This window comes from Erpetoichthys calabaricus, chromosome 10 (assembly GCF_900747795.2).
Source record: "Erpetoichthys calabaricus chromosome 10, fErpCal1.3, whole genome shotgun sequence".
Classification (NCBI taxonomy): Eukaryota; Metazoa; Chordata; class Cladistia; order Polypteriformes; family Polypteridae; genus Erpetoichthys; species Erpetoichthys calabaricus.
Genome location: NC_041403.2, coordinates 125,092,539 through 125,107,060, shown reverse-complemented (window position 1 = coordinate 125,107,060; position 14,522 = coordinate 125,092,539). Strand labels below are relative to the sequence as shown.

At 38.0% G+C, this 14,522-nt stretch overlaps 1 protein-coding gene across 1 annotated transcript in view; it reads right to left on the bottom strand.

Moving 5' to 3' along the window:
* The window catches only part of mmp24 (matrix metallopeptidase 24), a 149,940-nt gene that overhangs the window by 15,102 nt on the left and 120,316 nt on the right, over nucleotides 1-14,522 (bottom strand). Inside the window, exon 7 of the mRNA XM_028810610.2 lies at nucleotides 10,214-10,352. Within this exon, the coding sequence (XP_028666443.1) occupies nucleotides 10,214-10,352 (139 nt within the window). The remainder of the gene's footprint in view (nucleotides 1-10,213; nucleotides 10,353-14,522) is intronic.

The following is a 14,522-nucleotide window of genomic DNA, read 5'->3' as shown; positions in this document are numbered from 1 at the left end:
ACTGCGGATTAATTTGCTGAAAATATTTGCTACACTGCCTGCATCAACAGAAACTGCTCAGCAGTTTTCCAGGCTCACTCTGGATAAATCTGTATTCAGAAATCTATGTGGACGAAAATGGCTCTCTGATCTTCTGATTTTGTCGATGGAGGAGGATCATTGCAGTGTATCTTAAAGGAAGATTTTACTTTAGTACCGCAGGAAGCAAAATAGTACTGTATTATTATTTTTGTAATGTTTTTATTACACAGAGATCTTAATACTTATAGTATCCATCCATTTTCCAACCCGCTGAATCCGAACACAGGGTCACGGGGGTCTGCTGGAGCCAATCCCAGCCAACACAGGGCACAAGGCAGGAACCAATCCCGGGCAGGGTGCCAACCCACCGCAGACTTATAGTATATAAAAATCAATTCACATTTTTTGCAGGGTTCCGAAGCAAACCCTGTTCCATAAAGTACCCCTTCTCCCCACCAAAAGGTACATCACTGCACATATCACTGAACTGTTCAGTCCGGGCCAAGTAATTAAAGACTTGACTGTGAAATGCAAGCATACATACTTTTTAATTGCTTCTGAATATTTCATAATGGATGAGAATAAAATGTTATCTGAGATATATAATTATTTCTAACTGTGTTTGCTTTAGCTCACTGTCTTCCATCTTATGTTTAATGTCATACTTCTGGTTAACTGTACATCTATACATAGCTGCCTTAATATACATTCAGAAAACTGCTCAAGCTTTTCCTAAATTCTCTACAGCCTATGTGGTATTTGATGTCCCTCCTGTTTTTGGGTTGTAACATAATATGTTTAAACTTGCTTATTTCAATTTAGGATTGCATGGACTATCCTAGGACACGGCACCAGTCTGTTGCAGGCACTGCTTATGTACTTGTGGTCAATTTGAAAATAGAAATTAATCTGTCTATCTATAATTAATCTAATTAATCTATTACTCAAAAAAAACAACCTACACAAACATGGAGAGAGTTTGTCAGCTCCATACAGACAACAAACAGGTGTAGGATTTAAACTTAAGGCACTGGACAAGCTAACTACTAGGCCTTATTTTGGGATCAAGAATAAATATAATAACGTAACATTTTCAAACTTGCTTATACCAATTTAGTGTTCCAGGAACCCTGTGGGTTAACAAGGCAGCAGTCTATCACAGTTCCTACTCACACACACACATACACACACACTCTCTCTCTTTTTCTCTCTCACACACACACACACACACACACAAAAATGGTCAATTTAGAATCATTTCTGGTTTGTGGGAAATGTAGAAATAGGGAGAATGTGCAAACTCTACTCAAATAGGAACCAGGCATAGGATTCAGTCTAATCTGAAACACAGTCCTTGAATCTTACGAACTGCAGTTTGGCTGACAGATAGTCCATTATCCAGGGCACCATCTACCTGCATATTTCTGATCTGACCTCTTCACAGAGGTGGCTGGGTAGTATTAAAGGCGCTGGAGAAATCAAAAAATGCCATTCTCACAGTGCTGCCAGCTTTGTCCAAGTGAGAATAAGCCGTGTGGAGCAGATAGATAAGTGCATTCTCCACTGCAATCTTTGTCTCGTAGGAAAACTGCAGTGAGTCCAGGAGGTCTACTGCAAGAGGACTCATATTGTCCAGGACCAGCTTCTCAGAAGCCTTCATGATGTGAGATGTAAGTGGCACTTATCTGTAGTCATTAGATGAAGAGGTCTCCTTCTTTGGAACAGGAACAATGCAGGATGTTTTTGACAGCAGTGGCATTTTCTGAACAGGTGACAGAGGACACCACAAAGTTGGTCAGGAAAGGCCTCAAGACTCAAGGACTGACTCCACCTGGTCCTGCAGCTTGTCCTGTGTCTAGCTTCCTCAGTTGTCTTTTTACTTGGTCTTCAGTTACGGACAGTCCACACTAATGACCAGAAACGGACTCGTCACTGGCCATTCCATTTGATGTGGTAGGAGTTGTTGATGTAGTAGTAATACTTTGGGGAGATTAGTCATTGGAAGAAGGTGGCAGTGGAAGGGAATATTTATTAAAAATTGGTTCAGGGCATTAACTTTGTCTGCACCCCCTTCTAGTACCTAAGACCTGGATTGCTTGAGTCCAGTAATTATACCAAGTCTGTTCCAGACATCCTTCATATTATTCTGAGTATTTTTGTTTTCTAATTTAGCTTTATAAGCTTCCTTTCTTTCAGTTAACTTTTTCTTTAGTACATTCTGTATGAGCCTCTTTGTCACTTAATTTGAATGCTCTCTTTTTCTCATTCAGGAGATCTTTTAGTTTTTTAGTAATCCACGGCTTGTTGTTTGGAAAGCAACATACCGTCTTTGTGGGCACCACTGTGTTGACACAGAAGTTAATATAGTCTGTGATGCAGTGTCAGAGTCCCTCAAAATTGTCCTCATTTGACTTATACATCTTTTCCCAGTCTGTAATTTGTAAGCAGTCATTCAGAGTCATTTTATCCTCCAAGCTCCACTTTCTCGCTATTCTGGTAACTGGTTGCTGTCTAATAGAAGGCTTGTAGCTGGGAATAAGATGAATCAAGTTGTGGTCAGATTTGCCTAACGAAACCATTAGATTACACTTAAAGGAATTTTTAACATTTGAGTACAGAAGGTCCAGTTTGATATTTCCTCTAGTGGAACTGGTCACAAACTGATAGAAATTTGTCATCATTCCTTACAAATTCACATGATTGAAGTCACCACATATTATAACTGCAGGATTGGAAGGAGTCCTCATTAAAGTGTCAGTGACAGAATGAATTATTTGCATTGCTGAGTCCCCGTTTGCAGAGAGAGGAATATAAATGTTAAGGATCATGTAATTTATCTCCCTGGGCAAATAAAGTGGATGAATTCCAACTGCCAGAATTGCAATGTCTGAATTACAAACTTTTTTTTTTTTTTTACTGCCACTCCACATGGAACTGTCCTGTCTCCTTCCCCCTTTACTCTGTACACCTCAAACTATAAACATAACACCAGGTCAAATTCTCAGATGATTCTGCACTTACAAGGTGTATTGATAAAGGGGATATAGCAGTCAGATGGAGAACTTTGTTTCTTGGTGCAAAGAGAATTATCTGCATCTTAACATCAACAAAACCAAGGAACTGGTTATTGTCTTTCGCTGCACCAAAGAGTCTCTATGTCTGATTACTATTGAGTGGATGTAGAGCTGGTCCACTCCTACAAATAGTAGACCTGGGGGTCCACAATAGTAACAGGTTGAGCTTGCCTCAGAACACAGAGGAACTATATAAGAAAGGACAGAGCAAGCTCTTTTTCTTTAGGAAACTGTGATCCTTTAATGTGGGAAGTGCCATCTTTTACATCATCTACAACTCTGTGATGGCCAGTAAGATTTTCTACTCCATGGAGTGCTGGGCTGGTTACATCTTTTCAAGAGAGGCCCACCGAATCAACAAGCTAATTGAAAGGGCAACCTCAGTTATTGGACATACTCTGGACCCCCTGGTGTAGTAGCAAAGAAGAGAATTAAAACAAACTGAGTGCCATTATGAATAATGCTGCCAATGGATTATTCAGCAGAAGTGTGTCAAGAAACACTACTGGGGCTCCTTTATACCAACAGCAATATATCTGCAAATTGCTTCACTGACACTGTGACAGCCAAGTCAGAACTTTTCTTTCTTTTTTCTTATCTTGCTTTATACTCATTCCGCGTGTGTACAGAGCAAAGAGTATGTATATTTATTTATTTACTTGTCTATCTATTTATGTATTAATTTTTTTGTAGTTAAAGAGCTTCTGTAAAAAGCAAAATTTCCCCCTGGTAACAAATGAATATCTATCTATCTATCTATCTATCTATCTATCTATCTATCTATCTATCTATCTATCTATCTATCTATCTATCTATCTATCTATCTATCTATCTATCTATCTATCTATCTATCTATCTATCTATCTATCTATCTATCTATCTATCTATCTATCTGGAACACCTGTTCACCTTCCTATCCATGTAATTATCTAATCAGCCAATCATGTGGCAGCAGCACAATGCATCAGGAGCTTCAGTTAATGTTCACACTAAACACAAAAATGGGAAAAAATGTTATCTCAATGATTTAGACCGTGACGTGATTGTTGGTGCCTGACAGGCCTGTTTAAGTATTTCTGTAACTGATGATTCTCTGGGATTTTCACACACAACAGTCTCTAGAGTTTACTCAGAATGGTTTAAAAAACAGAAAACATCCAGTGAGCAGCAATTCTGTGGACAGAAATACCTTGTTAATATGATAGGTCAGAGGAGAATGGCCAGACTGGTTAAAGCTGATAGAAAGGCTACAGTAACTCAGATAACTGCTCTGTTCAGGTGTGATTTGCAGAAAAACACCTCAGAATGCACAACACATCAAACATTGACTCAGATGGGCTACAACAGCAGAAGACCATATCAGGTTCCACTCCTGACGAATCAAGAACAGAGAGGTGAAGCTACAATGTGCATAGGCCCACCAAAAATGGACAGTTGAGAACTGGAAATATGTAGCCTGGTCTGATTAACCTCAATTTTTGATGAGGGACACAGATGGTAGGGTCAGAATTTGCTGCCAACAACATGAATCCATGCACATCACCTCCTTTGTGTCAACAGACTAACCCGGTGGTAGTGGTGTAATGTTGTGTGGAATGTTTTCTTGGCACACCTTGGTCCTGTTAATACCAATCAATTATTGCTTTAATGCCACAGCCTATTTGAGTATTGTTGCTGACCATGTGCATCACTTCATGGCCACAATGTACCCATCTTCTAATGGTTACTTCCAGCATGCCAGTGCACCCTGTCACAAAGCAAACATGGTCTTAAACTGGTTTGATGAACACAGCAATGAGTTCAGTATTTTTCATTGGCCTTCCCTCTCATCATATCTGAATCCAACTGAACATCTTTGGGATGTGATTGAACAGGGGGTTCACAGCTTGAACTTAAAGCTGACAAATATACAGAAACTGCAAGGTGCAATCATATCAACATGGACCAGAATCTTAAAGGAATGTTTCCAGCATCTTGAGGTATCCATACCACAAAGAACTCGGGCTGTTTTGAGAACAAAAGCAGGCCCTACCCAGAATTAGTATTGTATTCCTATTGTATATTCGAGTTTTAATTTTTTACTAAAAAGAATAGTGCTAATACAGATCTCTTAGAAACATCAATAAAAACAACCCAGTTTGAGCTTTCACTTTTTGTATGCTGTTTCCTTTCACATTAATCCACTTGTAATGCAACCATAGACAGGCTGCCTATAACACCTGCCTTCTTGATTAACCTTTTGCGTGGATGTCTATGTGAACTGTTGTAGACTTTTGCTTTGAACAGTTGCATTTAATATGAAACATGACAGTATTTGCTCATCAGAATCTGCCTCTATTAAATACATTTGGCTGTCCTATAAAATATTGCATTCCTCATACTCTTGTGACTTATTTCTAAATGTAGTTTTCATTAGACATGAAAAGGTGGTAAGCTTTGTGGTATATAAATACAGGCAGCCCATCCCACCTGAATGGGCTTAAATTTCTAAATGTCCTGTCTACAGGTACAATGCACCTCTATACAGGTTTTGCTTAGCAGCTTGGTTTTCTTTCAGAACATGGTAAAATTCTATTGTACATGAGGCTTTATTTTTAAGGTACATTGCATCCCTTCTTTGAATTTAAATTCTTTAACATATGCCTTATTGCTGGTGCTGCCTGGAATGTTCCACTTGTTTATTTCATCATAGAATATACTGTTTTCTAACTTTTGTCAAACTTTTGGATTATTCACTACCATAATTAATTACTTAAGGCAAAAATAATTGAATTACTGTATTTTTATACCAAGCTGGCAAGCTCTGCCATCAAATTCTTAACATTCTGCCGTCTGGGTTTGCCTCAAAATAGTATCACTTTCTACAAACCAGAAAACCACTCCGTAGCTCATTGTGGGTCTTTGTCCTAGTTTTGCTAAACTAGAAGCATCCCATCCCACCTAAAAGTGGGGCTGTGGTTACCTTCTCAGTTCAATGTTTCTATCCAAGTTACGGTTCACCACTGTGCCCATTAATGTAGGAAAATTGACAAAGTTACTTAGATTATTCTAGGTCAGTGGGAAATAAATGAGATAGTATGACTACACGATGTTTTGGCTCCCTGTCTTATATACCGTGACCACCTGAAACAGTTAACAAGGTTAAACAGCAAGCACACACAAACACTAACTGTAAAATACACACACACACTCCTGGAATGAAAACAAGATTCGACAGCAAGGTGATATGTAAGAGAGAAAATGAGACCTATGCATTAGGGAGGAATATAAGCGTTTAACTGGAAAATTTAAATCTGACATTAAGATATGTGTACATTCCTTAGTCACATGGGTCCAACTCAGTCCTAGAAAAAGAAAATTGAGTTTAATATAGAGATCATGACTTGCCAAGCTTTTTTAACCTCACAATATTCCTATTGAGGAAAAAAATAATTATTCTGCTCCTCTGTTCTCATGCTGACAAAGCATTCCTGCTTGTTACATAGCCTTTATTAATATCTCAGCCGTGCATTTGCTGACACTGAGAGATGTCACTGAACTGAATTACACTGGTAAGAAAGGAAGCAATCAAGTCAGTAATAATATTAAACAAGTCATGCGAGGGGGCATCGGCAGGAAGGATAAACAAGGTTAAGGAGCTGGTAAAACAATGTCAGTGCTGCGATCCATCACTGCCCCCACACAAGAGAGTCAAAGACAACACAGCAAACCCCTTCAGCTTTTTTACAAGTTGCTTCACTTAGATAAAAACAAACAGTAGTAGCATATTCTATTGAAAAACTCTTACAAGGCTCATGTTATAATGTAATAATATAATATAATAATATAATGTCTGTATATGTCTATCTATCTATCTATCTATCTATCTATCTATCTATCTATCTATCTATCTATCTATCTATCTATCTATCTATCTATCTATCTATCTATCTATCTATCTATCTATCTATCTATCTATCTATCTATCTATCATATAGTGCATTTCTATTAGTCAGTGATGTAAAGCTTTTTGATATCAAATGTCTAAGCTCCTACACCTGGTCAATGCATGTGTGTCTGTTTAGCTCTCGGTACTCCAGTTCCTCTACCCATAAGCCTTACGAAATAGATGAGTTTGTGACTCTTAATTGTTACGGACTAGAGTTGTGTAATTTGATTTGAACTAGTATTTTTTTCCATTCTTCACCCTGTGATGCTAGGATAAACACTAGCTTCCTGCAAGAGGGTTTTTGAATGTATATTTGCAGAACCCTTCAACTTGGTAAGAAGAGTTGTCTGCCATATCCAAGATAATGCAACTATACTAAAATAAACTATTCCTTTGAAATAACAGAATAACATTGGAAGAGAATTGTAAATATGTTTTTGTTGGGTTCTTAAAATAAACTTGAAAAGCACAGGTTTTGAGTGAATAAAGACCTTTACTAAGAACAGCACAGTGGCAGTGTGGTTAGCACTATTTTCTCATCTAGCATATTGATGTTGGTGTCTAGCAGGTGTTCCTTTTATTCACCTCTACTACTAACTATTTTTTTTGTTTTGTATTGTATTTAGATCATCTATAGACTCTTCAGAGCATCTTAAAATTTTACTGTAATTTTCTCTGTGTTTACATTGATTGTATCATTTACATTTTCAAATTGAGGTCCTTTCTGGCAATATAAATAACATTTTAGGTCTAGCAAATAAAATTTGGTGTTATATTGTAAAAACTGTTCAATATAAACCGAGGAAGAAAAATGCACTTTTTGGAGTACTTTGTACAGTTTTGGTAACAACACTAAAAGAAAGATATAGCAGCACTTGAAGCTGTGCAGAGGAGAGCAGCCAGGTGCATCACAGGACTTAAGGATGTGGCCTACACTGGCAGTATCTCAGAATTAAATCTGTTTAGTTTCTAGCATAGGAAACTGCATGGTACCTAATCCAGGTTTTCAAAATTATCATTGGTAAAGCAGATCTTGGGAAAAAGAACAAAGACACGTGGTTGAAGCAGGAAACTTGACAACTTTTAAGAATTATCTAGATGAGATACTGGGGCAGCTTAGCTATTAGCTAAACAAATGAAGTAGATGGACTGAAATGTCTCCTCTCACTTGTCAAATTTCTTAACATTTCAGGTATTGTTGTTTGTTTTATAAGGTACCTTGCAATTGTATTTGCTTTGAAATGCACTCAGTTAAGTAAGCTACTCTATACTGATCTCCCAGGTTCTCCCAGGTAAACTGATGATTCTAAACTGGCCCAGTGTAAGAGATTGTGGGTGAATGCATGCATCTGCTTTTGTAGAATTGCTTTTGCCCCACATAGGCTGAGCTCCTATCTTGTATCCGATATTGCCAAAATTGGCTCTGGCCCCCACTGACCCTATGCTTGGATTAACTGAATTTAGAAAATGGATAAATAGATGGCTGATTCGTTCCCTTTTGAGGACAAACTGCACATAATTTAACAAAAATCATGCTTGGAACAAGAAAGAGCTTAGGAGATTCTGCTGTGGGTCACTAGTGTTACTCTTTTGAGGGTGTACCTTTATTTACTTCACTTTAAGCTCATGTATCATGTCTATTAGAGACTTGGTGAGACTGACTGCAAGGTGTATTTTTTCACACTGCTCAAGATCTTTACTGAAAAGGCTAAAATAAAACAGAGCCTTTAATCTAAGTGCCATCTTTGAAACCTGTCTTGGTTACAATATTTCATTATTAGCTTAAGGCATTGTCAAGAAAACAATCCACACTGGCTCAACAGAATAGGCTTCTCCTAAAAAACAATCTTGAATGAAATGTATTGACAATATTCAAGGCCTAGAAAACAGACAAAGCATGTGAACTCATAGGAGTTGAGTGGTAAAAAAGTTTAGAAATCAAGCAGAAAAATCCTCAGCCAGATCACTGAGGAAATTTCTGACAGCTGGCCTTGACAAAGAAGGCAAAACCATAAGGATAAGGTTGTTCTTTTGTGGCCTGCAGTTTAAGTAACTTCTCTACCTCAGACGTATAGCACTCACCTCAGTGCTCTGTTATGTCTTAACATATTTAATCAATACATTTTACTATAATAAGCTTTTGATATACTTTAGTTATGCTTTTTCAAAGCAACTGAATAGTAAACCTGAGACATTCCGCTAATTGTAACCAAAATAAGATAATCAAGAAAATGTAATCATCTCAAATAATAAAATATACTATAAAATATATAGACCTTTGAAAACATGGATTCTAATCATGGTTTGTGCTTATTATGTAGCCTCTCCGATTTGATCCCGGTCAACTGTCTCATTTCCTGACCGGTCACCCTTCATGAAGGAAAATCATATTTTAACACAGCAGACACAGAGAAGTTGCTTTCCATGGTGCTTGATGTGACCCGTATGCATCTAAATTCTGTTTGGCACCATTTGTATGCTGCATAAATGCACAAAAGTAAAATCATTTATTGGTCTTTGCAGTTCTGCAATTGAATTTCTTAAACATCTCTTCACGGAGAACACTTCCTCTTCTTGTTTCATCCAATGCAAGCATGCCCAGCTTAGGCAAACAGCTACATCACATGCCTTGCCAATCGTTTTAATTTGGGTAGAGATACTTTTGTAAATTATGTGAAAACACTAGTGTGTAGAACATTTTCATTTTAAAGCACAAAGTGTGGATGCAGCTTTAGAAGTTTAAGTGGAGAGTATCAGCCTAGGGTTTTAATTGAAGGATAGATAAGGGTTGGATGAAAGAAATACATAACAACAGGCATTTAAAGGCCTACAAAGTTAACTAGATATGTTAAAGCCCTTTCATATTCACAAGGTTCTAGGTCCAGAAGGCTGGAAATGCGGAGTAACACTTAAGGGCTCTAAATTCACCTTCACCTCTCACAGCTATACCTGTGGAGGAGAGGCACATAACCTGTGTGCCTAAGGCCTATCTCGAAACCTGTGCATTCAAATCCCTAAGCTTCATTACTGTATTTTTGTATGGGGAAGCTGGACACCTGAACAAAACCTCTAATGGACCTCTCACATATATTTCAAAGTTAAGATAATGATTGGTGCCTCTCATGTGTTGAGTTTGTTTATTGTGGAGATTAACATCTAATATAAAAAAATATATATTTTAAAAATTTACCTTTGAAGAAAACAAATTTTCCATCTGATCTTTCATAGGCAGCATCAATCCTAGCAGGTAGGCCTTTCCAAAATTGCTCGATCTGCATGGGGTATCCTTCTTGCACTTTATTGTTGCGCAAGCGCCAGAACCAGCGGTCCTAAAGATGAAAATAACCAAAAAAGCCAATATATGAAAAAGCCAATAAAAGAAATAAAATGTTAACTTTTTCTGTAATGTCTGATATGCAGTGGATCGTTTTTAGCTGTGAACATCTTGAATTTCCTTAATACATACTACCTAATGGAACTGCTCCATCTTTATCTTTTGTGATTGTTGTGTGTACACTTCATGTTTGTCTACAAAGTCTTTGAAAAATCTTGTGTGCTTGTGCTGCTGTTCATGACCGCTGACCTCTGATGAACTTATTTAAATCTGCATAAGGTAAACCTGGAGGATTAGCCCAGGTTTGTGCATACAGCACTTTGTTTCATTCTAAATTCTCCTTTCAAGCAAAACTTAAGTGTGTATGTGTTTAACTATAACATAGAATACAGAACAAAAAATGTAAAGCCAAAGCTAACAATAGATAACAACTTACACTACCAAATGAAGGCCTATAATGAGAACTTACAAAATTAACATTTTGTTGTGTTTGTTAAACAGAGACAATTATACAAATCTTTACAAATACAAAATTAACAAAGGTAAACCTTCTATACAACTTTACAGACATTTTTAATGTCATTCATATTTCACATGGTCCAGTAACTTTCATTTTACCTTTGTCCTCCTATGTTTTCCATTAATGTGAGACATTGAGAGACAAAGTGTTATGTTTTATCAAGAGTTATTTTCCCTGCCTTGGGATTGCATTCTTTTCTTGCTATTTAAGTGTATGATAAAGGATTTTTCAGGTGTTTATATACTTTTTCTTATTTTTTGTTCTACTTTTAAATTTAATGTCTATATGTAATATAATGCTCTCTCTTGTGCTTTTTGGTTGTTACCCCAAGAGATGGGGCTACCCTGATGTCACTGCTGCTGAGCCTACCGCATGGCTAATTACTCATCCAGGAAAGAGAGCTCAGTAGCTCTTCACTAAGTGAGTTTGAATTTGTAGGAATTCTGTAAGTATTTCTTTTTTCTTTTAGATTTTCAAGTTTAATGATGGGGCGGCACGGTGGCGCATTGGGTAGCGCTGCTGCCTCGCAGTTAGGAGACCCGGGTTCGCTTCCCGGTTCCACCCTGCGTGGAGTTTGCATGTTCTCCCTGTGTCTGCGTGGGTTTCCTACGGGTGCTCTGGTTTCCTCCCACAGTCCATAGACATGCAGGTTAGGTGCATTGGCGATCCTAAATTGTCCCTAGTGTGTGCTTGGTGTGTGGGTGTGTGTGTGCGCACCCTGCGGTGGGCTGGCGCCCTGCCCAGGGTTTGTTTCCTGCCTTGCACCTTGTGTTGGCTGGGATTGGCTCCAGCAGACCCCCGTGACCCTGTAGTTAGGATATAGCGGGTTGGATAATGGATGGATGGATGGATGGATGGAAGTTTAATGATTATTTCTATTGTACTTCAGTTTTTGAGAATCGTTGTTTACCTTGAATTGCCTTTTACGCAAATCCTTTCTGTTCTTCTGAGCATTTTTGCTATAGCTTCTATTTTTTGAATAAATATGTACATTTATAAAGTTTTTTCTCTCCAGAATGTCTCTACAAGTTGGAAGTTTCAAAGTTTTTCTCCCTTGAGAGACATCTTAGGATATTTTGAGACTTTGAAAAATGTTTTTAACTTTAACAGGAAGATTCTACATTTTGGGCCTATTTAGTCCCAAACTTGCCTGTGGAGTTGGCCGTTTTTGGGGCTTATTTTGGAGACAAAAAGCTTTTTGTTTCTGGCATATGGAAGGAATCAGCTCTGACTGAGAGGATCACATTCAAAGATTCTGGGCCAGTTTACAGCTGCTAGTTAACCAGAGCAGCCAAAGAAAACTCTTATGTGGTAATCAGTCCCATGAGACCCCTAGCCATGGTAATCTCAAAATTAAATGCTACAGGGTATCCCTAGAAACCTGCCTCTTTCCTCAGTTTGTTGTATCACTTATCAATTTTCAATCACCCTTCTTCTATATGTGGATGTGTATGTATCCACTTGTGATATTTGGGTCTGTAGAGGGTGTTTGTTACCCCTGCAATGTAACTGCTGTTACAAAAATTATTTGAACCTCTCTTTTAGCTGCAGTTGGATTGAAATAAGTTTGAAAGGTCAATAGACAGAAGTAGGCAATTGACATACAAAGCATAACTGGAGCCTTTAGATGGAAAGGTCCAGGGAGTCTAATGTTTCTTCAGTTTAGAATATAAACACTTTGCTTAACATCCATGCAGCAGCAAATCATATTAATTTACCTAGAAACCTGATTTCACCTTCTATCAGTTAAAGGCAGTTCTCAACATATACTTATACTGATATAGTCATACATGCCTTCCCTTAACTTTCACTGAATATTTTTGAGGAGGTTATCCATTTTGCATTAGATGAGTAAGGACTTTGGCCAGGTAGTACTGCTACCCATTTATGCTTGAACCTCAAATCTCAGTTGTGGTGCTTTATGATTGGAATTTGCTTTTTTCTCCTTGTTTGCGTAGTGATTCTAGTATCGTCCCATATTCCAAAGATCAGCTGTCAAGTCAACTGGCCCAATGTGATGGAGTGTGCGTATGTGCCAGTGTGGTCTCAGCTAGACTGACATTTTTCTCAGGGCTGACTCATTCCTTGCTAGATTTTTAACTCCTCATAAATCCTGATCAAGGAAAAACATGTTTAGAAAATAAATGCACACAAAGAACTAACTACTTCTCCAAATATCAGAGAAGACTAATTATAGTAGTTCCTTTACTCTTGCTGTTAAAGTTTTTCAGAATGATTCAAATGAAACATTCCATTTATTAGGCACACATGGGTGCTGCTAAGAACAAACACCTGCAGTTGGCAACCAAACCCCTCCATCCTCACTACCAAAGAGGTCCTTTCACTGGAAGTGTTCTCTGCCTCTCCAAGTAAAATGAAAAAGAAAGGGCCCTGTGTTCAAAGCAAATAAGTATTCATTTTACAGACTGACGGCTTTCTGAAAAGAAAACCAACAACTGTCAGATGTCTCCATGCACCATGATATGAAGTCTGCAGACTGTAATCATCATTACGTAAAGATGTTAAATGAATTCAGGTACTGCTACAAAGTGGATCTTGCATCTATGTGTATGTGCAAAGATAAATGTATCTACCATTAACGCGGAAAAAGCCACAAGAGAAAACGCCTCTTGCAACTGAGTTTAATTAAAACAATAACTTTTTTATTTTACAGTGTTTATATATTATGTGTGTCAAGTTTACAAAATGAGATGTCTGTCATGTAATTCAAGTATTCAATTGGGCAGTAATGGTCATATTGATATTCAGCATTAAATTAACTTTAAGGGTTGGAAATAAGTAGATGCTATGTAATGCATCTGAGGTAATTAATTAAGGTAAAATAAATAGCACCTCACCTGAGGCAAAGCCTCTTCCATAACACTTAGTTGCTTGTGTTATTCACAATGTTGCTTTCACTTCATTCACCAAAATTCTGTTTGTGACACTAAGCAAGTCTCCACCTCCCAGTATCTTCTCTAACTCCCAATGGGACTCTGAGCATGTGTCCTTACCACTCATCTTACCCACTAGCTCCATCTCATTTCTATACTTAGTCAACAACTCCAAGTGTGATTCTGAACAGGACTCCTCAATTCACAATTCTGCTGCTGACCCCTACTAGGACTCTGAACAGATTTCACTTGCCATGAAGTCACTGTCTACGAAAGTGATTCTACACACTGGTTCTGTCTCAAGCTCAACCTGACAAAGACGGACATCCTTGTCATCCCAGTTCATATGTATATTCAGCACTCCATCTCTGTTCATCTTGGCTCATTAATGCTAACACCTGCCAAGTTAGTATGCATTATGGAGGTGGTAATTGATGACTATTGATGATCCATCAATGGCAATACTATTGACTATTGATGATCACTATTGACTACTGATGATGACTATTGATGATCCATCAATGGCAATACTGTCTCAGTCCATACAACATCCACAAGATCACACCTGTCAGACAGAATATGTAGCTCAACTCATGGTCTAGGCTTTGGTCTTGGTCATGTCTGGACAGCTGCGACTCTCTGCTGGTAGGAGGAGTACCGTCATGTGTTACCAAGCTACTGCAGATGAGTTAAAATGCAGCAGCACATTTTGTGTTTAACCAGCCAAGGTGAACACATGCCATTCCTCTTT